This window comes from Acanthopagrus latus, chromosome 3 (assembly GCF_904848185.1).
Source record: "Acanthopagrus latus isolate v.2019 chromosome 3, fAcaLat1.1, whole genome shotgun sequence".
In the NCBI taxonomy this organism is placed as follows: Eukaryota; Metazoa; Chordata; class Actinopteri; order Spariformes; family Sparidae; genus Acanthopagrus; species Acanthopagrus latus.
In genome coordinates this window covers 19,156,425-19,184,058 of record NC_051041.1, presented here as the reverse complement: position 1 = coordinate 19,184,058, position 27,634 = coordinate 19,156,425, and the positions used below count along the sequence as shown (strand labels likewise).

Below are 27,634 nucleotides of genomic sequence, written 5' to 3'. Positions count from 1 at the left end.
AGCTGTGAGAATTACAAGGCCGAAAGCAACCCCAAGGTAAGAGTAAACGCCATACCTTCCCTCGGAAGGATAAGAAAAATAAAATACATCCACTATCAAACATGCGCTCAAGGTTCAATTGACGGCTACAGCTCAGACTGTTTCTACGACTCCCTAATAAAACAGGCAGCAAGATCGTAAAAATGTTAAACTGAACACTCGGGGCAGGCTCAGAATACATTACAGTATGACATTACAGTCAAACTGTTGTTACTTACAGGAAGTCCTAGCTCTCCGATTCCTGGTAATCCAGGCTCTCCTTTAGGGCCTGGCTTTCCTTGAAGAGACACTATGTTACCCAGATCTGCAGGCAGCACAGGGCACACTTCACATGGGTCACCCTGAAAAGTGAACGCAAGTCAGACAAAGTCACATGTGGTCGAGGGAGAAGACACAGGCATGCAGATCAAGAGATTATAGACTATGTGGGTACCTTCTCTCCTTTAGACCCTCCTGGTCCTCTTGGGCCCTGTGAAAACAGCAGAATCCCAGTTAAACACCGATTGGATCAGCTCACAGTTTGTACAGTGGAATCTCATGCATACATTACTGAATGTAAATCAATATTGTAGAGAGTCTCTTACAGGGTCCCCTGGCAATCCATCTTCTCCCGCAGGTCCTGCTTCTCCCTGTTAACACATGTCGCTGCGTTTGTCTCAAAAATATTGTTACAGTTACCATGAAAACCATCATTTTTTAACTAGCTGGGTACCATTCAGTACTAGTCACAGGGGTTTCCTTAAAGTCTTTTCAATGAGCTCAAGCGCTCCATCATTCACCTCACACACCAAGTTGAAAAGGATGGACTACAAACTGGATGCTATTACCAGCTCTTTTAGCACTGGATGCTAAATTGGATGTTTCAATTGTACTATTAACATTACTTGTTTACACACATTAATTGTAGCTACATTTGTTAACTGTTTACTCATTCATTTTACAACAGCTTATTTGTGGCTATTAGCTAGGAATTTCAAGTGCAAAACTCTTAACCATTTCTACTGTTGAGGCCAATCCATTCTTTAGCTAACTATTTTCACTGTTTGTGACTCACCCCATATTCTTTAAATAATGCTTTTGGCTAGCCAATTATTTATCTCTAACTTGTAGCTCACTGTTTCTTACTTTTAGCTTTAACAGTTATCTATTTTAGCTATTGCTCTTAAATGTTAGCTTATATTTCATAAGCTTTAGCTCACTATTTCAACTGCTTAAACATCACTTTGGCCTCTTTCAGCTCTGTATCCAGTACCTGTAAGCTAACTTGTCGTGTTAATGTGCTACAGTGGGCTCAGGTTGACGGGCTTACTGGTTATAGTTTATTACTTAAAGCAAAGTATCACAGTAATGAGAGCAGAAAGAAAACCTACCTTGTCTCCTTTCGGACCACCCGGTTCACCAGGAGGGCCCTGGCAGGAAAAAAATATTTTCGAATTCCTTTATTTAGACATTTTTGGCTTTTGTCAAGGGCAGTGAATGCTGCAAAGTCCTGCTCTGCACATCTGAGGGCAGCATCTATTAAAAGTACTTTTTGGGGCTATGTATGGCCATTAAAATAATCACTGAAATGACACAATCCAATATAGGCCTTATAGAGTTCTTCAAATCAAAAATCAGACTTACTGGCAGGCCTGGCATTCCAACTCCTGGCAGGCCTGGAAGACCTGGCTTCCCTGGCTCCCCAGCCAACCCTTCGGGACCCACCGAACCTGGTTTACCCTGGCAAAACAGGTTTCAAAACAGCTCTATTAAATCCAGACTGAACTATATAGGTTCAATAATAGTGACAGACAGGTTGATGATCTAATCGCCCAGACTTAATGCAGACAGACCTTCTGTCCCTTGGGGCCGACTACACAGACGGACCCTGTTCGACCCTGAAAATGTGACAGACAGAGAGGGGAGTGACAGCATCAGTACAGGCCAGTGACATCATCACTATCAGCCAAGAATAATCTCTAAAATCGCTCTGAAATGTCTTCATAAATCATTAAAGACACTTGTTGATTGCCCTCATTTGTTTTAACACCGCTAATAGTAAGAGTCTGTAAGATGTATTATCTTCAGCGGTGCATATGCAGTATTTTCTGCCTGCCCGATTCAAGTCACATCAACAAGCACATTCATATTCAAAATGTCAGATGGATGGGAGGCTTAAGAAAATCTATCCTCTACCAAATCCATCTGTCCAGGACTAGCACTTGGCCTGGTGAGAAGCTAAATGTGAGGTTGTCTCAGGGGGGAATATCTCGGAGCACACACACGTTGTAATTTGTTCCCCAAAACTTTTCATGCGTCTACAGGATCACAGCGCTGAACAGGGAAGATTATAAGGTTTAAGTCTTCCTGAATAGGCGCCTGCCTGTGTGAGAGACGAACACAACAGTCAATGAGGCAGCATTGATTGTGCAAGCTTTGTTGCTCTAGCCTAATCTAACAGGCATTAACAGGCTGACTTAACGCCATGGGGGAGAGGAAGGGGGAGACCACATATCAATGGGAGTCTGAGCTTAAAGAGTAATACCGTATAAGTTTACTGAATATCCCCTCTTAGCCTGATAAGACTGGCTGTGTGAGTGCCTATGTGTGTGTTTTGAGGGTTCCCGCTCACATTGGAGTTGGCGCTATTGAAAATATATGAATCGAGCTAAATGTTTGACTTAACCTCCAAGCATATTCATCCCTGAAAGACAATTCCACTAGCTGCCATTACATGGACAATAGAGCTCGACTGATACATTGGTTGCAGAGTATTATTGGCCAATATTGGACTATCACAGATATATCGGAATACATGTTGCTCCATATGGGGAAAATCTTTTTTTGCAGAACAGAAAGCAGAAAAAAAGGTGCTCTGGAAAAATGGTATCTATTTAATTTGCAGTATGTTTACTGTTAACTGATGTTAATTTAGAGTTTCCTGCCACTATTACATATCTTTGTCACAAGTGTTTCATAACCACATCCCTGGTATCACTGCAAAATACTTGTGCATATCGGCCAATATATAAAAATCTGAATGCACCGACACCGACCAAAAAATCAAGTATCGGTCAGGGTCTGATCTACTTGAACCAAAAGCAGAAATTAATAAAGGGATATGAACGATGTGTGTTCCAGAGAAATTAATCTGGTTAGAACTTTTATGAGATGTGCAAAAGGGTTATGAAGCATCTAATCTGATAATCTGAAACACAGTATCATTGTAACTATTATTTGCTTTAAATATTTACATCCTTCACAAGTTTGAGTTTGTCTGTAACAACACATCAACACATTATTCATTCGCCATGTGCCTTTCCATTGTTCAAATAACTAAACGCTTCCCCCGCGTGGAACAAACATGCACAGAAGGCAAAAATCCAATTACATGTTTACATGGTTAATACTTGCTGATGTTTTCCTTTTGAACTGATAATCAAAGGTTTACACCAGCAATCTATTCACGCTTGAAAACATTTTGACTTGTCAAAGCAGGAGAAGCACAGGTGGACTAATATCAATAATGGCTGCATTCCATTTAGGTGAGCTAACTGCGGTATTGTACACGCTCTCTCACGGATATCTCTTAGCGGGACACACGCCTATACATTTTTTGCAGTCCATGATAATGCAGCTACTCATTCTTCATACAGAAACTCAGTGACACAAAATTACAGAAAACACCTACGTCCTTCCCTGGAGTGCCTGTGAGACCCTGTGGACCGAGCTCTCCCTTCTGACCTTTGTCTCCCTGAAGACAGAGCCGGAAAAATAAAAAAGGTGAGAAACATGCAGAGAGTGAGACAGGTGAAAATTAACACGCCGTTAGAAATTAATTTGAGGACCATTAAAAGGTCATATCTTCATTATTCATCAAAGAAAGTTTCGTAAACCTTTCACCTTGTACCCAGCTGCTTTGTCCCAGTTGGCGGGCAGCGCCTGTGGAGAGAGGGGATGGAGACAAGTCCCAGATCAATGACCTGGCTCTAAAGAGACATCACACACACACCACTGGAGCATAGCAAACAACACAGTGACCAGTCAGCAACCCGTGTGGACTACCAGCTGGACCCATATGCTCCACTCCGTCTCACACACACACACACACACACACACAACCTCGGAACAATCAATATTAGGGATGCAATAATCTGAGGTATCTACAGATGTGTATATATGAATCAGATACATCAGACTTAGCCACCTGCGCACAAAAATCCATGCACACACACTATGACTCACCAGTAAGCACACACTCATTCCCTCTGCATAATTAATACTGGGACTGCATGCTTGCAAATGAGGATTTGGATTTGGATCAAACTAAATAGCTGAAGGGTTTAGAGGGTTGAGAGGCAGTGGGATGCAATACTGTAACCTGGAGTAGGAGATTGGCACTCACCGAGTCGCCTTTGTCTCCCTTCTGGCCTTTGGGTCCCTCTGTGCACTGAGGTCAGAGACACTTGGTTGGCATGTGTTATCACAGACCAGTTTTTGGCCAAATTTCAGGTTCATACTGCGCATCGTGCCAAATAACGACACAATGCTTTTTGGCAAAACGAGGCACGCTGGGAGAGAGGCAAAGAGCCGCAATGGAAAAGTTACTTACTGGACCTGAATGGGAGCCAGAGCAGCCGTCACCCTAAGATGGAGAGAAGAAGAAAAGATGACTGATTGCTTGTGTTGGGAGGACTTGAGTGTGTTGATTGGTCCACAGCCAGCTCCATATCAGACCATAGCGACATCAAAGTGTGTGTATGTGTGTGTGTGAGGGTCTAATGATTGTTCAGTGCTAGGCATGCCTGGACAATGTGATGGCATCACACATTCCACTGTTATTAGTCTTGACTACACACACATATACACACACAGATGTGTGTGTCTGTATATGTTTTTGTCTTCTCACACTCACCCGGTCACCTTTTTCTCCCTTCATCCCAGAAACTCCACCGGGATTTACGACCTGCAACACACAAACACAGAGTCACACACTCTGCAGTGTTGTTCTACTATTAACATGTTCTGATGGAAAGAGGTGAAAGTAAAGATCAGCGATCCTTACATTTTCTTCCCTATTCAGCAGTAAACAACCAGCACACTACAGACAGACAGACACAGAGAGAGAGAATCATTATCAGACTGTATTTAATATTCACTGGAGGAGATCGTGGAGGCGCTTGTGTAAATGACATGTAGTCCCTGTCGTCGCCATGTGGTGGCACTGTGGCACATAGAACTAAACTGAGGGCTGAGCCCCTGAGCTGCTACATAATGCAGTTAAAACGGATGGGAGGTGGGCAAGTGGGCGCGCACACACACACATACACACACACATACTTACACATACATGCATACACACACACACACACACACACTCACACACACACACCTCCCGTGGGAGACAGAGATCAATAGGAATGTCTGATTCCCACAGCACAGGAGTGAGCAGACCAGCTGCTCCTCACAGGAGGGCACACGCACTCACACACATACCAAATAGGGATAACCATTATAAATAAGTGAAGTATTTTTAGCGGAAGTGAGTAATTAAAGCCAAATCGCTCACCCGGTGTTTCTGGGAGTCACACCAGGAAGTTTGCATATATTGCAGCAGCGCCTATGAGTTTGCTGAGAACTAAGGAAAGCGGTCGAGTAACAGAGAGCACAGAGACAATGTGTGATCCTCCCCTCCTCTCTCCCCACACACGCTCCCCCTTCCCTCATACGAGCTACAAATCTATCAATGGCTGGCTCATCCAGCTGCAGTGACGAGTCACTCTTTCCGAGCTCCCGTCTGACCGTGGGCTTAGTCGAGTCTTTGTGCAGCTACACTTAATACCTCGGTGGCTTTGACGTTTCTGTTTATTCTCTAGATTTAACTTTGAAATGGAACGAGGCAGATTGCTGGAGTCAATCTCACCTTGTAATTGAGCCCACTCTGCGGTCATTACTTTTCTAAATGAAGTAAGATTCATTACCTGGGGGCAGAACTGAAGATCTCTGAAAGTCAAAACACTGTGTTCACTGTACATTATAACACCTAGTTATGTCTGTGTCTATGTCTGTACTGTGTGAGATTCAGCTGTGATGAGTGTCGATCCCACTCTCTCTCTTTGTCGTCTCTGTTGCTTGACCATTGACCATCCTGGGACCTTTCTCCCCCTGTCTCCTGGCTGTCAGTGCCTCGTTCCAGATGTTTTGGATATAGATCTTCATCCTCGAGTAGCTTCGGCCTCTTCTTTGTCTCTCCCTCTCCCCCTCCCTCTCTCCCTGCGAGTGTGTTTGTTTCCTTTCTCCTATCACTGTGAACGTTGTGCCTGTGCTCGTGTGATTGTGTAGCCTGTCGTCTTTCCAGGTCTGCGTGGTGGATGGCAGGTTGTGTGGCTCAGGTCCTATTTGTTTGGCGGCACCTGGAAGTAGCTTGATGCATATTCATTCTGCTATTGTTCCTTCCATTTTGTTCCCCTGAAATGTATTTTTAGGGGTAGTTTTTCCTTATCTAAATGGCTCCAAATACAGAGTGTATGCTGTACGTGTTATAAAGCCCTTATAGCGAGGTTGTTTTTTTGTGATTGGGGTTGTAAAAAAACAAAATTATGAATAAATAAAAGAAACATCAGAGTGTGATTTGGGAGTCCAAGTCATAGACCCTAGAGCAGTGTTCTTAAATTCTGGTCTTTAGGGCCCCCTGTCATTCACGTTTCAGATGTTTCCCTGCTCCAACATAAAAGTCAAATGATCAGATCGTCATCAAGCTCTGCTGAAGCCTGATGATGGCCAACATTCATCTGAATTAGGTGTGTTGGGGAATGGAAACACGTAAGGCTATGTTCAGACTACCAGCCCACATCTGGTCTTCAGCATATACAGATTCATTTTAAGAAGACAAAACAAAACACATGAAATTCAATTCCTGCAAATCAGATCCAAACCACATTTGGAGGTGGTTTGAAATGACACACACAGCGGCGACGTCAAATCCAGAGAGACAGAAAAAAATCCAAGAGGCTGAGCAGAATACACGGCACGAAGACATCACAGAGAACGACTGCCTGTGGAGTCACGTGATCATTTGGAGATGACTGACGCTTCCACGTTTGAAAGTTACTGATGCATTTGTCGTTACCATAGCAACACACGGAGACATTGGGGATGTCTGGACCCAAAAATCTGATCTGATCTGCAAATGATAGTGTGGACGCTATGAAAGAAACGTCCCAATTCAAAGACTGATTGTAAGGTGTGGGCAGTCTGATAAACTCTCAGCACAAGTTCATTTTGGTGAACTTCCATTATCGGGATAATCATAAATATCCTCACGAGCTTGAGAACATACAGTCCTGTATTAATTTCGATTTCATTTTTAAATCAGATGTGTGATTTGTGTGAATTTTTGGGGCCACTTTGCAGTTTGCTCTGCCGCCCCCAGCAATTATATCACCCCCTTAAACATCTGACACCTACAGCATGTTAGAAGCACTTGTCAGCAGACACAAAGCTGCACTGGAATGCATTTGGACTCAAATTTAAGTCCAGCACCATCGTTTAAGCTTTGTTTTGGTCTCCACTGACTCCTAGTTCTTTAGCCGTCACCAGCTGGTCGCTAACTGTCTACCCATTACACATCTAGCACTGAGGGCAACTTGCCACTGATGCCTTTCTGTGTCTGTGTTTGTCAGTACAATACATATCACCAACCTATAAAATGACTGTGTAACATCAGTCATTTTATAGGTTGGTGATATATAAATATTGATTAGTGGGTCCCTTTCTTTTGGCCTCCCACTGGAACTTTGTAAAGTTTTGGCAGACGTTTCTTAATTAGCACTGTCATTTCAAAGTACATCCACACAAATAGGTTCCCTTTTTGACACCCAGCATCCCTCATTCAGCATTATGCATGCCAACACCTATGCTCATTTATTAGCTTAAACATCTGAAAAGGCTGGATTTTTGGCACCAACATCCTGTCAGCAAACCTTGTTCTTTGGTATTAAACATCCCAATGGGATCAGTTCTTGGCATTGTCTGTCTAGCTGCTAGGCACTGACAGAACAAGGGCAGGACCCAGCACACACTAATGAAAATCTAATATCAGTGTACACACAATGTTTCCAAGTATGCAAAGCCAATTATATGTGGGGCTTAAGTTGAAGTGTCTCAAGTTCATGATAACTTATAAGAGCTAATGCTGGGATTTCAGCTCAGAAATAGCCCTTTATGTTAATATATTCCTGCTGATTGGTGGAGCTGAGCCTTTAGACTCACATAACCACGATGCCACTGATGCTGCGGGAACAAGCTCTAGAGAAATAGCTGAAGCAGCATGACACGAACACTGCGATGAAAATTGGATCCCGACTGAGCTGTAAGATTGTGCAGCAGAAGCCGGATATACCCCTTATTCAGACAATTTATAACCATAATCACATTAATACATAAGCCTGGCTTGCTGGTATTCGTGTTGCGGTGCATAATGTCAGGTAATACCATCAATTGATTCCCTCTATGCCAATTCTTAACCTTGAATGAACTGTTGCCTGTGTAATCTAAGCAAAATTAAATCCACACAACAGACGAAAAGTCACTTTTGTTTTCTTCACAAGCGTGTGCTCCCAGCGGCCGGGCGAGCTGTGTGCTTCCAACCCAGGTAATAACCTACATTGAGGAAGTCAAGGGAGGCAACCAGCTGCATTAGTAAGCACACACAGGAGCAACATAATGAAGCGTCTGGAGCTCCGTTTTCTATTTGTGAACAGAACATTCCTATTGTAGGTGAATGACAAAATTAATAGGCAGCAGCAACTCCCGACTGAGACTCGGTGCATAATGAGGTGTAAATCAGTCCTCGGTCAGTCAGCAAGCTCAGAGGAGGGAGGGAGGGAGGGAGGGAGGGAGGGAGGGAGGAGGAAGGAGACATATACGGTTTCTTTCTCTAACATCCACACACGCACATGTGGCCTGCATATTGTTTTCCTATTTTAATTTCAGCAGCACAGGTTGGAAATATCTTCATCCACCCACGTGCCTGCTAATGCTGAACAATATCGAATGTACTGGGATAACTGAGAGGGGGGGGACGCACCGGACCAGTGGCCAGCCAGGCCAACCTGCATGTCTTTGGAGAGCGGGAGCTTGAGGCTCGCTTTGACGACGACCATCTTGGTCCGAGCCACTGTGATGCCCCACAAGTGTCCTTGAATTTCAATACTGTACTGTGAGTGTGTGTGTGTGTGTGTGTGTGTGTGTGTGTGTGTGCCGGGGGGGGGGGGTTTAAGAGTCTTACTTTCTGTGCCAGATCCTTGGACGCGAAAATGTCCTGAAGGAATTAAAGAAAGAAAGAAAGAAAGAAAGAAAGAAAGAAAGAAAGAACGAAAGAAAGAAAGAAAAACAAAATGTCAGGACATATATTTCACATCACATTTGAAGAGGAACTCAATATTACCAGCATTTCTGGCCTCTGAATTGGTTTCTGTCTATGTTGGACATTACTGCCGACAATTTCACGGCCAAAACTGGCTTCAATAACATTCAAGCATGCTGAATCCAATAGCTTTGAAGGCCCCATGCAGAAATACTACTTAGGCTGTTTTTTCTCCATTGTGGCAGCACTGTAACCTACTTCTTGTCTCAGCCCTACTTCTTGCTCATATCGTATCAACACATTTTCAACATTCTTCTCAAACCTTTGAGCACATCGTTTATATTCCCCAGTCACCGGCAGCTCTGCTGCACTTCACAGTGACTGAGTCTCTTGAAGATATTCCCTGGAATGGCAACAATTACATTTGAAAGTCTTTATAATATCAACATCGTGTGACATCTCTGGCATAGGAAAGTTGCTGTTTTCATGTTGCATGTGCAGTGCATCCCTCTAAACCTTGCTGCCATTACAATTCGTTGCATCAGATACATAACAAAGAATGGAAGAATAAGGGGCATCTTGGTTTCACACAAGGGTCATTAACAGCCATTCTGTATTCTGAGTTAAAAAAAAGAGATGAAAGAGGAAGATGAGAGGGGGGGAAGAGAAGTACTGAACCTCCTGAGCCCAGAGGGAGAAGCAGAGATGGACCCCGCTGTGCCAAGTCACAATCAGACAAAGAAAGTCAACAACATGAAACACAGGGGAAGGACTGGAAAACTAAACGGAAGCATTTTGTTTAAGGTGGCAAGGAGAGAAACAAGGATGAGTTTCGGCAAAAGGAGAAAGGGAGAAGACATTTAACAGCTGGTTTTGGACTTGGACAGCATACTAAACGTAGAAACACTCTGAGACCAGGAAAACAAGACACAAGTAAGCCTTTGGGCCCTCTGAGAACTAGATGACCTTTCAGTGGGGAGTTGGGTTGAAAGCAAGAAAAAAATGTGTTTACAATGTTGGTAAGTTACAAAACAGTGGTTGAGACTCGTAATACCTCAGGAGGGCAGTGACCGCCGTGATCCACAGACAGATCCACGCAATGATCCACACACACACCTCTGTACCAAACTGGAGTGGGTTAGTTATTCTAAAGACTGTTTAAGTTCAACCTTACCATCAGCGTGAGGGGGCAGTCATTACAAACTAGTGCTGAACAGCTAAACAAAAAACAGAACTTAGATATAAATTCTAGAGGAATTATTTTAAAAGAACAACATATATATGTCAGCCTTTATCTTGAGGACGTGTTCAAAATGATGAACACGTTAGCCAGAATATTTCAGCTTGATGGAATAAACATCAAACATATGTATTGGTTGAGTCTTGAGTTGAATATTTTATAAGCATCACTTAGCTTTGATGAAGAGTTGGAACAAGTTGTGACAGAATTTATATGTAGCCCAGTAATATCTGATAGAACGAGACGGCTTTTCCAGCCTTTAAATAGAAGTTCATCCCTTTGCAAGATGCTTATTTGCCTTCTTGCCATGTGTTACATTAGAGGATCAATAAATATAAGGTGTTCAGAGAAAATTAGATTTAAAGGTGCTGGTGGGTTGTGTGACATTCAGAGTTGTCTTGCCTAGCCAGACTCATTTGTCAAAACCTGGTTCCTACATTACCCACAATGCCACTCAACCACTGATTGTTGGTCAGGGATTTAGATGTGATAAGCTAGTAGCTGAGATGAAGGGCAGACTTGAGAGGTCTCTATGAAGAGGTGTAATATCTAAGGAATTTTGTTGAAAAGATAAAAAAAATATTTCAAAAAGTCAAAAGAAGTAAAGAAATAACAGTTTCGACATTGTGATGTTTTTGTATTTGGTGCAGAGATATACACTGAAGTTAGTGTGCTCACAAGCCAGCCGTGGCTCGTACCGATCCTAAGCTCCTGTGCGAGCGGTGTGAACACCATCACTGCCCTAGCACTTCAAATTCCTATCCTGGACTGCTAGCTGCACGAGTAACTGAGCTAAGTAGCTAAAGGCAGCTTCCTGCCCCCTGTTTGTAATGGGTGTGAACTTAACAGGGACCTGATTCTTACATACTGCACCTTTAAATATTTAGCCCCACCATGCTCTGACCCAAGTGACATCACTTGAGGCTATGTATCAGACCTTGTGCAGTGCCCTCTGCAGCCACAAAAGGCTTAATAGAATGTTTTTTTGCACACATTCAGTTGTTGTCCTGACATGTAAACACACTTTCTTGTGTAAACCCAGAATTTAAATTCAGGAGAAAAAAAAAAAGATGAAACTGTAAATGAGCAAAGATCCACAGTGATGGTGATTCAACAGTAGTTGACCCCAGTTTATTCTGTCCTAACCTCAGAGCCATACTGCACAGCTCCACATACAGAACACATGACATTCCACGTATGCAGAGTTGAACACGCTGTCACTCAGTGAGGCTTAGTTTAATGGAAGCTTCGCAATGGCTCACTAACATCTGGCCTGCACACTGGAATCTTGGATTACATTGTTCATTTACAGTGCATAAAGCTAAAAATACAGATAAAAAGCCTTTTAAATTGGTCTTTGCATGTGGGTGCATGTCTCTACATGGCTGTGAAAGAGCGAACGAAAAAGGAGCCAGAAGAGATATAAAAAAAGGCAAATGAGGACAGAAATGTGTCTGGGCTGCATTCACGGCAGAGGAAAATGGAAGGCTAAACATCATAATACATATATAACAGTCAGCTAACAGGCGGTCTGCAGCACCTGATAGCAAAGGAGAAGGGGAGACAGGATGACAGGTGAGAGAGAGAAGGAGACGCAGAGCGAGATGGCTGAGTTATTGTTACTGTGTCTGGCTGAAGCCATCTCTGGGATTGATTACTGTGCCCTGAAGTCTGCCAGAGCTCTAAGTTAACACCAGCACTCCTCAAGACAAACACCAGGCCCTAATGAATAGATAATTGGATATAGATCCCATTAATATGAATGATGAAACACGCGGGTGTGGAAACAAAAATAAATTGCCTTTACGTTATACCGGGCAAACTTCATGTATCAGGCAGCGTTGAAGCAACCATAAAAAACACACCATGGAAATTTGTGGAAAAATTGCTCCCATGTGTTGCATAAGGCTCTATTTGTCATGCGTTCAGCGCTGCCCGCCAACACTTTGAACGATTGCTACCGGCAGACTTAACTGAACTGAAGTCGTATAAAACTCAGGCTGCAGCAGGGTAGAAGACGTGTTTTCCACGGCAGAGTTTCAAGGGAAAACAACCACGGCATTTGGTCTAAGTCCTACAGGCCTGCGTTTGCTTGCCAGCAGGAGCATCTAAAGCAACTCAAACTGTCTGAAGAACAAAAGCTGTGTAGGCCAAGTGCTTGTCTGTGTCGGTACATGTTGAGTCTGTGTCTAACAGCAACCATGTGCAGCGATAATTCAAGATGAAAGTGTCAGTGTTTGAGGAACACACAGTAACACTGCCCTTCAATTCATTAATGGTGGTTATGTGCTTGTCATTGATTTTAAAACGACTATTGTAAGCGTAGTTTCAGTGTCTGGTGTATGTGGTGTTGTGTGATGACATGTGGCGGCATGGCTTTTTGCTGAAACGTCTCCCTTTGTGTGCGTTTGCGTGCTGGTGGGTGAATGCTGGCTTTGATTTACCTCATTAAAAGTGTTTTCCAACAGGTCGTTTTCAGCAGCGCGCCGGCTCTTGGGAGCGTCTGGTGGGCACTGCAAACATACAGAAAAGACATCATTTAAGACAACGTGAGAGAACACTTTGATGATTCCCAGCCGGAATCCTATAATTCTAACCTAGACGGGAGCCAAAAGAAAATCCCCTGAATGTTGCACCTCTTACTGCTGGTTGAGCCTGACTGGACTCGTCATCGGACAGACAGCAGAGATCTGTCTTAAATACAGAACTTAAATATTTCCTCATTTTGTCTTGTGCATATCTACTGTAGGTAGTGTGCATTTTTTTGTGCTGAAGGAGCTCTGTCTTGGCCTCGGACCCAAGTGGATGGCTGGTTCGGACCGTGCCACAGAGTGTGGGCTGGGCACTGCCTAGGTGCCCTTGAGCAATACTCTGAACTGCTAACACCAAATGTGGCAGCCCTGTTTCTATGTCAGACATCTCTCCACTAATCCCCCAGGATGTGTGTGCTGAGCTTTGAAGCCGACCTGACATCATGGCTATGATGTAATTACAACATCAGATGATGCACACTGGGCCAAAAAGACTTAACCCCATAATCTTACATTATGAAGGATGAGGCTGCAAGAGGCAGATACATTTTTTTAGTGTCACGCCTCCTGTGAAATGACTTCAGAATTCGACCCATTTGGTACTACAACTTTTGGAAGAGCTGCAGGATTAACCTTATTCAAGCTAGCGGAGGGATTCACTGGCAGTCAGCTGGGTCGGCAGGCCGGGGTCTTTGGTGGAGAAAAAAAAGCTATGCAGACGATCTAGGCAATTTTATGAGTTTTTTATATGAGCCAGTGATTCTGATGCTGTATCCACATTATCATTAATACATGCATGCTCTCCACTAATGCATGGCTATAGACCAGGCGCCACTAACATTTTAGAGCTACTTCAAGGAGAGAAAGAATGATGTGGGTGGCAACTTGTTTCAAAGGGAAGATGATCCACATATAAATCAGTCTTGGATGGCTTTCTTCTCTCAGACAGAATTAAAAAAAACAAAAACAAAAGTATAAAATGCTTACATGGGTTGCCAAATATTCTCGGCATGCCCAAGTTAAGTGTATGTGTGGCAAATGCTGTTTTACATTTAATAGGTTACATGTAGCAGGAGAACAGTCCAGGTTTACGGTGTCCTCTGTGTTGATGCATATGCTCACTGTGGGTGACCAGGTGTTGGGGACCCCTGCTCGTGTTTATTTGCACATTTGAAGACAGTTTAAATATTGACGCTCCTCAAGCGGGATTAATAAAATGATAAATACTATATTATGTAGAATATGTATGTAGATGTAGGTATTTGTAACTTTGCAACACATCCTGGTCAACAGTGGAGGATCGTGGCTGTACAAAGCACAGCATGATTTTGCTTTAGCATGTCAGCAAGCTAACATTCGTCAATTAGCATTAAAGACAAAGTACATCTGAGGCTGACGGAACAAAACTTGTGGACCAACCGATTAAAACTGCCTCCCCTGGAGCTGTGCTGCCAGCACAGCTAATGATGGTGCACGTTCAGACCTGAGCTTATTTGAAATTATCTTTTCTAATTTAGGCACATGTAAAATTCATTATAATTACATCTACATTAATGGCATGTTAAAGAGAAGCAGGAAATATGAAGCACTGTGGAATTTAGCTAAAATGTCACATCTCAAACGAGGCAACACACGTTCCTGTACTGTTTAATGTGATATGTAACACAACAGTCACATGTCAGAGCTACTAACAGTGATCGGGTCTATTTTTCCTTTTGTGTTTCAAAAAGGTGCAGCAGGGGAGTGTTTAAATACGATCATGCATGCTTCCCCACTTCTTAATTCAAACTGAATACGCAGCTTGGAGGGAGCAATGCAACACAATTCCTGAGCAAAGGAAGAAGAGCTGTCCTTCTTTGACCTTTCTGATCACTATAAGAACATCCGGTTATTCTTCCAGAGGCCTTAACAGATTCAAAAGTACGAGAGAACCTGTCAAATTATTTGTATCTCTCTAATAGATTAATTTGGTAATGAGACAGAAAGATATGCGTGCACACGCAGATGTATGCATGGACACGCTTGGAGAATTCTGATAAAAGTTGGCTGAGCACAAAAATACCTTCAGCACAAAAAATAAGCCCGAGAACTGGCTGTTTGCTGAACAATCACCTGCTCTGTTTTTCCCTGTCTGACAGAAACACATTGTTGCATTTAGTTCCAATGAATCTGTTTTCTATTTTGATCAGGCATCTGTCAGAGGCATGCACAAAAACCCTGCTGAGGAGAAGAAGGTAGACAGACAAGAGAAAGACAGAGGAAGATGAAGCAGAAGAGATGGTGTTGAAAATTCTATTTCTGAAGTTGCAGGAGAGAACAAGTGATACCTTTAATTAGGCTTTTAGTCACACTTTTGGAGGACAAACAATATGAGCAAACCACAGCTGATGTGACATAATTGCACACAATGGAATTACCCGAGGCTCCGGTGAGGAGTCTTTGAAGAATATTTTGTTAACCTACATAAGACAAGCTTTTTCCTATTTGTGGAAGCACAAGTCAAGTAATAGACAAAGTGCTTTGTGGTGAGGAGTTTCCTTGTGTATCAACATCTAAGGTGGGCAGGTAAGTTTAGTCTGACCACCAAAAATAAGTTATAAGAAAGAATTCAGCCTCCACAGCGAATGCGGAGACTGTTTAGGCTGTTTAATTCTGACAAAGCAAACTCAGCTCTTCTTGCAGCTGTTGCACAGTAACCTTCCAGCAAATAACTGCATGTTTTATTGTGAAGCAGCTGCAACAAGTGTTGAGTTATATTCCCAGGGGACTGTTTAGATAAGGTTGAACTGAGGTAAGAAGCTGCTTCAAATTACTCTGGAAATGTTTTGCGTGCATCAGCTGAAGTGTGGCAGGCCTCGATTGATGAAAACATAAGGAATTTGTGTGAGCCTCAAATCAAATCTTTGTCTTGATTTTGATTTGATTTGTGACATAGATATCCAGAGGAAAGCCTTCTCCTGTGATGATGCTCCACACTCATACCCCCGCCTTAGCCCCATGTCAGGAGTGTGGTTGGACCAATAACTTTAGATTGCAAGGGGGCCGACTGGTGGGTGCCTTTTCAGCTGGCATAAGAAGTTCATGCACCTTGCTGAGAAAAATCAGCGCAAACATCAGCGCCACTGAAGAATCCTTGAGAAAGTTGCCGAATCCGCACCAGCTCCGGGACAGTTGCAGTTGAAAATCCACGCTGATCTTGTTGAAGCAATAGTTTGACCTTTTGGGAGATATTCGCTCTGTAGGGGAGTGTTGGATAAGATTGATACCACTCTCATATCTGTTAAAGAATACAGCTACAGCCAGCAGACATTCAGCTTGGGGTAGCAACAAAACCGTGCTCAGAGGTAAAGAAATTAGACTGTCACATCTAAAGTTCAACAAATAACACATGATTACAAATGTATAACGTATACCAAAATATAATATATATATATATATATATATATATATATATATATATATATATATATATATTTTATATATAATATTTTATATATATATATATATATATATATATATAAAATATAATCCAACACATAAACAGGAAACAGTTGTTTGACTTACATTAAAGAAACAAGATGTAAAGTGTTAAACAGAACTGTTTCAGTGGATTTGTTACCTTCATACATAGTCAGGTTAGTTGCCTCCCCTGATTGCAGTCTTCATGCTGTGCTACACTAACCAGCTGCCAGCTGTAGCTTCATATATACCGTTCAAAAAGAAGCAGCGTATGCATCTTGTCATTCACATCCCTGCCAGAAAGCAAATTAGAGTATCTTCCCTACACAGTGAACATATCCTTTAAAGCTTCTGTTGTACTCAAGAATGTGCATCGGGTGGAAAAATCCAGCCTGAGTCCTTCACACATTAATCCACAGTCCAGCGGCAAACAACTTAAAAGAAAAAAAAATCATCCACTGGCTGGTAAAGGAAACCAAAAAGCTGGTGAGAGCCTAATTTTTCACATCCGCTCACATTAGTTATTGCCAAATATCAAATCATTAATGCATGCAAAATGCTACAAATTGTTACGTATAGCCCCTTTAAATTCCAGCTTTACTGTTCTGAGCATTGTATATGATGTTGCAGGACAGAATTTCCTGCAGTGCGGCTGTGAATCATTCGTGCACCAGACACATTTGTTATTATCTCTACTGTCGGTCATTGTTAGCAGTTAGCCTTACCCGTGCCCCGGGTATCTCACAGCAGGCCTCCTGAATGGCGAGAGAGGGGTCGCAGTACAGCATCACCTGCTGAATGTCCATCTAAGAAAGCGAGGGACAGAGAGAGATCGTGATTTAACATGCAGGTCTACGTAAGTCCTCTGGGTTGTTTGTTTAATAATGTAAATAGAGTTTGAATGAGGCAGTAAACAAGGTTGAGAGCCAATTCATTTCTCGTTTATACAAATTATTAGGAAAGCGCTTTGTCAGGAGGTTTGCGCGTGTGTGCAGTGTGTGTTTGTGTGGGTGCGCATGTATGGACATTTCCTCCCTGCGCTAACAAAAGACCCTGCCTGCTTTCTAAGTAGGCCAGTTAATTGATCGTCAAACTAAGTGCCCGGATTACTGGATCTATTCAGCGTTAATAGTCCCGGCTCACTACAGGCCCATTCTCCCAGGTAGTGCTCTCGCTTTTTTAATCAGGACTGAATGTGATTGCCTCAAAGAAAAACAGCACTCGGGGGCACAGCCTATGGTCTACAATGCACATGCATTCACACAAGTATGAATATGCACCTGCACACATTGGAGAGAATAAAGGACTTCAGTACAAATGCTTTTATCAAAGGTTTGTCCACTCGAAATGTTTCATTCTGTCTTCACACAGAGACATTGAAGGTCACCACACTTTCAAAAACTGAGCTTAGATGACATTTACATTGCAAAGCTTAGCCTCGATCAAAAGCTCTTCTATAGCCATTACGAAGGGCAACAACACACTGCAATTCTCTTATTTCTTTGTATCCATACCTGCACAGGCCCGGCATCTGCAGCCCGGATGCCCAGCAGAGTGTGTCCATCACTGGGCAGCGCTCCTCTGGGCTCCAGGGGTTTGGTCTCAATGGAGCTGCAGTCCACGTGGAGGGAGGCGGCGCCGTGTTGCACGCTGAGGGCCACCTTGTGCCAGCGCAAGTCCATCAGAGCCTCCACGCCTTCGCCGGTGAAAACGCAGCTCACCAGGTCAGCTGCGGGGTCTTCCGCCCTGGCACGCAGGGATAAGGTGCCATCAGGGCCGCTGAAGTCTACAGAGAGCTGGGTTTTTTTGGAGCAGAGGGTACGAGGATGAGAGAAAAGTGATATATGAAGGTGCACAAGTGCCAATTAAACACCAAACAATGTGTTCGACATGCCAAACGCCTCAGAAAAATGTGGCTGTCTGAGCAATATCTCCACCTAACAAAGCTGTAGAACACAGAAGCAGAGATGAGGTAAAGGAGAAGACATATTAATTACACACGCCAGCAGTACAGCCAATCAATCACTCCTAATGAGGCGCCTTGGCCTCCATCCATCATACACATTGAGTATTTAAATCTGGCCTCAGACTCTTAGTGATTATGGGGACTCTGAGGGACTCTAGCGCTTCATCATGGAACACACATGAATAACAATGAAGGTGAATGAAAGAGCAGAGCGGGAGATGATCGAGGGAAGAGCGTCGGAGAAAGAGAGCGGACAAAAGGCGCGTGGAATGAAAGCGGGAGAGAGAATTGAAAAGGTGTCACGGGAGGGAAATAAATCGAAGGGGAAAGTGGATGACTATGCAAAAGAGTGATGGGAGACAGGATGAATGAGTAGACAAAAGGCGTGATGAACAAAAGGGATAGAGATTGAGAAAGAAGGAGGGATGGTGACAGGGAAGGAGTGTGAGCGGCACCTGTGGGTATCCCTGCTGGTCAGAAATCTGGAAAAGGTAGATGGTGTCTCTCAGGGCGGCTTTCTTCAGTGCCAGGGTGAAGATCAGGGTGAACTCTTCAGGTAAGCCGTGAGGAAACACCTGACTGGAAATCAGAAGTTTGGAAGGGGTCAGGGAGAAGGCACTCCTTGATATGTGGCAGATGAGAGACGGAGAAACTATGTACAGGGAAGTTTACAGTGGAACTTTGTGAAAAGAAATGTCACCCAGTCACTGTGAAAACAGTTTGATATCCTATTCTGCAATGGAGGATGTTTGAGAAAATAATGTTCTCTTGGCTTTGTGGATTGCAAATTATAACAACAAGCCCTTTGTTAGAAACTTGAGCATAGAGTTTTATTTTAAGTGGATGCTGCAAATAACAACTCTTCACTCCACAAAATCTCTTTCTTCTGCTTACAGATACAGGACGTGTGAAAGGGAGATTGCTTTTGATGCAGCCGCCCTTACTATAACACCTTATTGATCATTGTTAGTAGGGGTGAATGATGTCGGGCAAGTCAACTGAAAAAAGCTATCAATTAGCAGCAAAGTTCTACCAAAGGTGCCTTTAAACAACTCCATGTTTAAAGTGTGGAGATTTTGGTTTGAAATGCCGTGTGCCTGCAGTCTGGAAGTTTTTACTAGAGCTGAGCTGAATGCTTCCAAGCTTCAAAGCTTCAACTACACCAATCGATGTCCAAATCAGCATTCGAGTGTAAAGTTGTTTTTTGGGGATCTTTTTTTGAACAGGAATGAGACTAATGGAGAGCTAGAAACTGACCTCGTCCACTTTGTTTATCAGTCTTAAAATCACTTGCGCTGACAGACCGTGTGGTTGAACGCTGTTCAAGTGACTGCTGGAGCTGCTCACCGCCTGCAGGTGATTCTTGGGACTTTGGAGCAGGAATGGAAAGCAGGCTTGCTGCGGTAGTTGGTGCTACAGATGTTTTGTATATATATGGTTGGGCATTCACCTATTTCATTACTTGCCCACTGCCTTAACTGTTGATTTGCTTTTCATAAAAAAAACAGTAACATGGGTTTTATTTTGCATCTAGCCTGATGAGACTAAGAGCAGCTTACTGGCAAGATGATAGCAGAGGATCTGTTGTCTAAGCGTACAACAAAAGCAACCATTTGGCAACATTTGTGATTAAAAAACAACGCTAATAGGGAACCTGATAATGTTATCACCTCGCTGAGAAGCTGGAGGTGTGCAGCCTGTTGCCCGCGCCTCTTCATCCACCATCTCCTTGTTTACAGACTACAGACAGTGTGAAACTGCTCCCTGACGTACTTCAAAGTGACTTACTGTCAAGTTGCGGCGTTCACACACCTTCCAATTCTGAACAAATACCATTTATAGGCTTGCCGGACAAATTTAAGCTTAAAGGAGGTGACCTAGCCCAGGAGGCACATTTCTTGTCTCAGCCTGATTTGCTTTATTTAGTAACACAAGCTGTGAGGGATTTAATTTCCAATTTGGTTACTAATCCCAGTAACGCTTGATCTCTTAGACATGTTCAACTGTCTTGCTTTGCTCTTGCAGGGACAGACTGGTCTGGGATGTGTTGTGCTTCACAGCTGGAGGTGTGGAAGAGTGGTTAGCCTCTTCCTTAAGTATTGCAACACTATCTTACACTATTTGTACAATATACGTCCGCGCTGTAAGCATGCACAGGTATTATTGCGTGCATTTCTACTTTTAAGTGTTTTTTCATCATGTGCGAGCTGTGAAGATTAATTCCACAGTGGGACAATAAAGGCTAACTATCTTAACATAAATTTGGTTGCCAGCCAGACAGCTTACATCAACCCAATTAAGCCTTTGACAAATGAAAACAACTCTTTTTTTTTCACAATCTTCCTTTGATGTCCGCATGGGCGCAGTGACAAAATAATCTTATGCGTGTTGCCTGTGTGAGCTTGTTTATATTCTGCACATGTTTTTTTTTTCTTCACCCTATTCTTCCCTCCTTGCCTGTCTCCCCACATTGTGCGAGCAGTACAATGCAAAGCCCCACTGTGTGTAACCCCCTGGCATTAATTTTCATAGCAGATACAGTCCGGTAAGCCTCATCCTTCAGTTTTGGTCAAGGGCATCTAAGCGCGCAAATACATACACACAGACACACTCACAAATATTCAGCGCTTGGCTGTGTGTAGATGTATTGAGAGATGAAGGGTTCACAAACAAGCCCGGCGAAATGCATGCTCACTGAGATGGCGAACACTTTGAAATATTCTCCCTCGCTCTCTTTTTTCGTTCTCCCTCACTTTGGACACACACACACACACACACACACACAGAAATGTTGATGCTGGCAGCTGGTTTCCCACTCCTAGAAGTGGGGTGACAGTGATTTATGACTGAGGGAAGATCCAAGGGAAAACAGCCAACTACAGGACGTCAAAACAAAGGGAGGATGAGTAGGAGAAAAGGTGAGGAAGGGAAAAGGTTGAACGTGGTGACTAAGAGAGAGAGAAAACTATGGTGAAGGATCAAAACACTCTGGACATACTATGAAAATCAATTAAAGTTTGAAAGTAATCCACAAATAAAGTATATATATGTGTATATATATATATATATATATATATATATGTATATATATATATATATATATATATATATATATATATATGTGTATATATATATATATATATATATATATATAAGTAGGTAGACAATATGAGGACAGAAACAGACGGAGAGGAAGCAATGTTGAAAATAGAGATGTTTTGCTGTCGATTAGTGACACGAGCTGCCGGGCACAAAACCACTCACAAACTATTGAGTTTTAAGTGGGAGGTACCTCACCTTGGCCGATAACATTTGGAGTCCGGGGACAAAAAAAAAAAAAACACATAAACCTCACACACACACACAGGCAGTGGGGAGATAAATCACTCAGTATGGGCCAGACAGATTCAGATCTAGCCTCTCCAAACTCTGAAAGTTACTTCTGTTTCTCTCTCCTTTTTCTTTTTTTTTTTTTTTTTTTTTAAGAAAGTCAGTGCAAGCCAGAGAGACACAGGGGGATGAAGAGGAAGAGGAAATCTAATGCTGAAAAAACAGATCTCTGGTTTAAGATGGGAATATCACCTGGAGACGTATATAGGCACCCTTACGCCAGGCTCTGGCTACGCTGGAAATCAACTGCTTTCAGCGGAGAGGGTTTCTATCCCTGAATGTCTTATACACACCTGACTGATAGGAATGTTAAACAGCTCGAAGCTGAGACTTGAAAGAAAGAAATGCTGAAGTGGTCAAATGTTTTTGCACATTGCAACTGTTTATCCAGTGGTTATTATCTGTTCTAAACAGTATGTATACAGCTTTAGGAAGAAACTGAAGAGTTCGGACAACAACACAAACCTGGAACTCTGTTTTTTAAATCACACTTTGGATACGGGGATTAATGTGCCTTTGATGCCATCCTGCTTTGGCTCAGATCACCATTGTCAGCAGTGGCCCAAGCCTTTGTGGGCTCTGAGCAGAATTTTATTCACTTGTCAAAAGTGCGGAGAGGCTTTATAATAACCATCATAGATAAAGGGTAGCATTTTTACTTAATGCAACTAGTGAATAGTTTCTTGGATGAACTACACAGTATATCATGAACACCAGTTGCAGCTTCACAATAACCATTTGTTTGATGCATGGTTTATTAAGCATTCTGGTGTTTGTTAAAGGAGCTCTAATTAACAATTTGTAGCGACTTTCATGTATTATCACTTTTTTGTTAGCCATATATGAGCGGATTTTAACGTCACACGAAATACGAGTCCTTCGTCGTCTCTCTCGGCTGACTATGCAAGCCTTGTACATCACACAGTGTGACCCTAAATGCTAACATCAGCATGCTAACATGTTCATGATGGAAACACGAGCATGCAGATGTTTGGCCGGCAAAAACACAAAACCACGCTTGTCATCTTAGCTTAAGTGTACGTCTGTTAACATTTTCATAAAGCAATACCAAGCCATCCTGAGGGGAATATGAATGTTTGCCCCAAATTTAATGCCAGTTGATTGGGAAGTTATAGAAATATTTTCCCTCTAAAACCACATGCTATGTTGGGGAAAAGTGAAAAGGGGATTGCTAATGCCATGAGGATTTATCCTCTGGGAACCATGAATCTCTGCAAACAAGTTTCAATTCAGTCCATGTGGTAGTTGAGGTCTATCTGCTGGTAGCACTAGAAGAAAATTCAGGAGATCACTTAAGTATTCAGGATGTATCCTCTGCAGACCATCTATGTGGGTACAAAACGTCATGGCGATCTGTCAAACGGTGGTTAAGATGGTTTGGTTTGGACCACAGTGGCTGGAGTAACAGCCCAATCAACCAACTGTGATCGCCATCCCTCCAGTCATGTCAGCATTAGTCACACAGACCCTCCCACAGATGTAAGATGAAACATCTTACTCTAAAAATCAACCTCCCTGTTGACTCATATCCCTCATCTGCCTTCTGTATTTACCCTCTAAAAATGAAATCGCTTTTCTTCTCTCAAGCTTTCGTCTTTTTCACCTCCTACACGCTTGCATCAGTGTCTTCACCTCTGCACTCCCCGTCTTTTCTGATCTCTTAATAGAAATTAAATCTACAAGCCTCTTTTGCTGCGTGATAACGAGTGCCTAATATATTAAACGCTTCTCACTTCTGTCACAAGCAGTTGTTGTGATCTTGGCCTTGTGTCATGGTATCACAGAATTGCTTCCTGTCTCTCCTGCACGGTGGAGCTGCGTTAGAGAAAACAGGCCCAAAGCAATCAAATCACATTCTGCTGGAAATTAAAATGCATGTGACCAGCTGTGACTGGTGCCCATTTCACTGTCGGCAAACAACCGAGAGAGGCGAGAGACAAGTAGCTTCATCTGGCTGCCACTCATCTGCGTTAGCTCGGATTAACGGAATGGATTAGCCTCTGATACAAAGCGAAACACTGCTTTCCAATCACTGTACACACGTCTCACACTTCAGTCAACCTCGCTGGCGATGAAATAAAAAGCTGCTTGAGTGACAGGAAGCCTGAGCTGGGTGGACGCCTTGTATTATATAGTCTCAGAAAACAACAGTTTGTGCTCTGTGACTGAAAAAGATGCTGCAATTGCAAATACAGACCTGTAAACACACACGTGTGTAAATGCTGAGCACACTGAGAGAAGGAGCCATAGAACAAGCCTGAGGGTTTGTTCTGAAGCATTCACTTATTGCCTGGATTTGAACCTTTAACTCTCTTGTTCCCTCGTCGCTACATCCCTTAATCGTCCATCTGTTCTCCACCTCCACTCTGCCTTTCCAAATGCCTGAAACCCTCCACTACAACCTAAATTTAGGAAGGAAAAAGAAAAACCCACAAATATAAAAGCAAACAATTAACGAAAGGGAACGTTATGACTAAAAGATAGGCAGCAGTCTCTGATTCCATGTGCTTTTTTCGGCGAGGCAGGAAGGCGACAGTGAGAGAGAGCGAGAGAGGGAAAACAAGCAAACTTCTCCTCTGATTCTGTTTAGTCATTTTTGGAAACACGCACAAGAAGACAGTGTGTTCTATGTATAGAGGGAAGCAGAATGAAAGGCAGCCGCCGGGCAAGGCTGATGTGCAAACATTGATTATTCTCTGTCTGAGTTGAAAAGAAGTCACCCAGGTAGCATTCTTCTCTGACAAAACCGACAGCAGAGCTCTCGATGGCATCAAAATTTCAATAAACGCTGCGCCATAACAAACTCCCAAACCAGCAGCAGAGAACAGAGGGTTATGGTTAGAGGCAAAACAAAAACATCTTGGATTTTCCACTTTGGCTCCAAAGATTCTGATTTCCTGAGAAGTGACAGTTTTTTTTTTTGCCCCCCCCCTCCCTTTTCATAAGGACGACTACTCTCTAAGCCTGTGACAAACAATATATGTGACACTTTTAGAACAAAATGTCTCTGCCGAAAAAGACTGTTTTGTAGACAGATTTATCGGGCCTTCAAGCAAGTGGAGCTCACAGTGCTGGACAGGGTGATAAAATACTCTAGGCTGACCCAATTGGCAAGTTCTGAAAAAACTGCTTTATCGCTGGGTAGAAAGAAGCTCAGCTGCCTGAAAAAACGTCTATAATTCACATGAACTGAAAAAAACAACAACAGAGGAGTGAAAAACAGCCAGCGCTCAAGCCTAATAAGCACTTGTCACGCAATTCCAAACACAATCTACACCCGCCGACTGTGTAATAACGGCATGAATACCCAGTAAAGCATAATTAAAACATGTCAGGCCGCAAAACCATGTTGTGCAAGGAAGCTTTGCTCGGTTGGATTTTATGGCTGCAGGTCTCTTCGCCCAGAAACAAGTTGAGAACAAGCTCAGGCTCCCAAACACTGCTATTAAATTCATATGCTTGTAACTTTAAAAAAAAAAAAAAAAAAATCTTTTTTTACTGGCGGCAGCATCATGTCAACTAATTAAGGCATCACTCACATAGCTTGCGCTCAAGCAAATGAGAGAGGCAGCTCATTTGAAAAAAACACTTACAATAAGTACATGCGGTCGCAACCGGAAAACCAAAAAGGCTGTCACAGCTAAGCTTTACAAGCCAGTGTCCGTGGTGAGAGAAATGAAGTGGTGTATCTGGAAATGCAATCAGAGAATGACCCGTGGTGCATCGTTTGCCAAGCGTCTGCTTTTTTTTACACAACAGCTATTGGACGGCACTGACATGCTGAGTGAGGGTTCAGAGGCTGAGTAGCCGTAGGGCGCTCAGTCTCTCTGCCTTTCTCTTTGCTCAGACACGGCATGAAAAGCAAGAGTCTGCCAACACAGACCTGCAGAATCCAGCGGAAAATCCAGCAGAAAACACACTTTTATTTCACTTCCTGTAATGCATTCTCAGCCACCTAAAGCTGTACATAAATGTCTTTGTGCAGGACGTGTTTTGTCTGTAGGTGCTGGAAAATAAGAGCAAGTGAGGGACAGTGTGCTGTAAACTCACTCGGTGGGGCGCAGGAGTGCGGTCTTGCCCAGTCGGAGGATGACGGGTCCTCGAGGGTTGCGGATCTTCTTGACATCTGCACTCTTGAGCAGAGAGAATCGCCTCACCAGATTAAAACCTGACAAACAAATGGCATCCATCAGCACCCACATGAATAAAACTCAGAGAGGCATATGTGTGTGTTTAGTCAAGGTTTTCCTTTTCACCAATGTTGTGCCTGGCGGTCTGAGGAAACTTCCACTCGTCCACTTGCAAGGATGGGCACTGCACATCTGTGGAAACAAAAAAAAAAAAAAGAGGCAGATACAAAAAAGATCAGGAAGTGAGCAAAAAAAGTTAAATGTAGTATGATTCGAGCATTCATGAGGTAGAAGTAGCACACAACAGTCTCTGGAGAAATCCACACTTGCTGCTGGGCGGAGTGGACAGAGTCAGCGTGAGAGAGAACAAGCAACTTTAAAACATACATGCATTTGAGAGTAACAGATATATCGATCTGGAAGACAGACAGAGAAAGTTGGCGGAGGTGAAAGAGAGTCAAAAAGAGTGTAAAACACAGAGAGCAAGATAACATGAGGGCAAAGCTGTGCAGAGAGGCACACAGCCCGGTCTGACAGGTTGTCTAGCACCAAGCTTGTCTGTCGGGGTAGCCTCTGTTTGATGGATATGTTCTCACCCTGTCAGGGGAGGTTACAGAGAAAAGTGTTGCCTGTCAGAGCGAGGGGGGAGATGTGAGAAGTGTAGAAGAGAAACGGGCTAGTACAGGTAGACATGGACCCTGTGAATCACTGTGATCCACAGTTAATTGATCTCTTTGGGGCCAAGGACCGAGGCCCCGGGCCAGACGTTCTACGGGGCATGGTTTCTCAAAAAATACTTTTTTTTTTTTACAATAACTGCAGAGAATCTGGAGGCAGGAGGGGCTCCACGTTAACCAAAAATAAAACCTAATAATTTTCCTCCGAGCAGCATTGCTGTCAGTAATATTCTAAATCATTAATGTGTGAGCAGAAGGTCAGATATTTTAATTTAACCACATTCAGTGCCCCTCTTTCATACCTCATGCTGACGAGCTGTCCACGAGGACCGGATAAGAACGAATCTCTGTATCCAAAGACTTTGACGGTTGATGTCTAATTTAATCTCTCTCCAAAACCAAAATCAAACACCTCAAAGAAAAGGAGGCTGAACTCACTGACTGTACAAAAAACAGATGGAGGTCCAGGAGAAGCCAGTGCCTTAAACCTGCATTCCTCTCCACTGGTTTCAAAAAGAAGTTGGATTGCATGTAAGCTCATGTTGTTTCTATTACCATAATTAACAGTTTCATTATGAGTTTATAGTTCTGAGTCTTCCTTAATACAGCCTGATGTTCACTTTGTTACTTTAGGTTCCTCTGCCACCACGTCGTGTCATCGGGTTCTCAGTCAGATCCAATCAGGATATCTTCCCCAGCTCCACCGAGGTTTCATCTGGATATGGCCCACAACACTTGGTGTAAACTTCATGTTTATCTGCTCCAGCACAAGCTGCAGACATTAGCATTCCTGGCAAACCAGCAACATGCAGCATGTAGCGTTATTTCCAGAGGC

At 43.0% G+C, this 27,634-nt stretch overlaps 1 protein-coding gene across 4 annotated transcripts in view; it reads right to left on the bottom strand.

Annotated features, from left to right (window-relative positions):
• The window catches only part of col16a1 (collagen, type XVI, alpha 1), a 72,563-nt gene that overhangs the window by 29,014 nt on the left and 15,915 nt on the right, over window positions 1-27,634 (bottom strand). For 2 of the 4 annotated variants that reach the window (XM_037091291.1, XM_037091307.1), the window contains exons 3-21: window positions 26,249-26,314; window positions 26,043-26,160; window positions 19,037-19,160; window positions 18,130-18,411; window positions 17,341-17,421; window positions 13,070-13,138; window positions 9,308-9,340; window positions 5,084-5,119; window positions 4,934-4,984; window positions 4,631-4,663; window positions 4,424-4,468; window positions 3,922-3,960; window positions 3,710-3,772; window positions 1,872-1,916; window positions 1,663-1,758; window positions 1,410-1,448; window positions 624-668; window positions 473-508; window positions 258-380 (exon numbers count right to left, since the gene is read on the bottom strand). In XM_037091291.1, coding sequence (XP_036947186.1) covers window positions 258-380; window positions 473-508; window positions 624-668; window positions 1,410-1,448; window positions 1,663-1,758; window positions 1,872-1,916; window positions 3,710-3,772; window positions 3,922-3,960; window positions 4,424-4,468; window positions 4,631-4,663; window positions 4,934-4,984; window positions 5,084-5,119; window positions 9,308-9,340; window positions 13,070-13,138; window positions 17,341-17,421; window positions 18,130-18,411; window positions 19,037-19,160; window positions 26,043-26,160; window positions 26,249-26,314 — 1,424 coding nt within the window. The remainder of the gene's footprint in view (window positions 1-257; window positions 381-472; window positions 509-623; window positions 669-1,409; window positions 1,449-1,662; window positions 1,759-1,871; window positions 1,917-3,709; window positions 3,773-3,921; window positions 3,961-4,423; window positions 4,469-4,630; window positions 4,664-4,933; window positions 4,985-5,083; window positions 5,120-9,307; window positions 9,341-13,069; window positions 13,139-17,340; window positions 17,422-18,129; window positions 18,412-19,036; window positions 19,161-26,042; window positions 26,161-26,248; window positions 26,315-27,634) is intronic. The other 2 variants (XM_037091300.1, XM_037091315.1) reach the window with 2 other exon arrangements.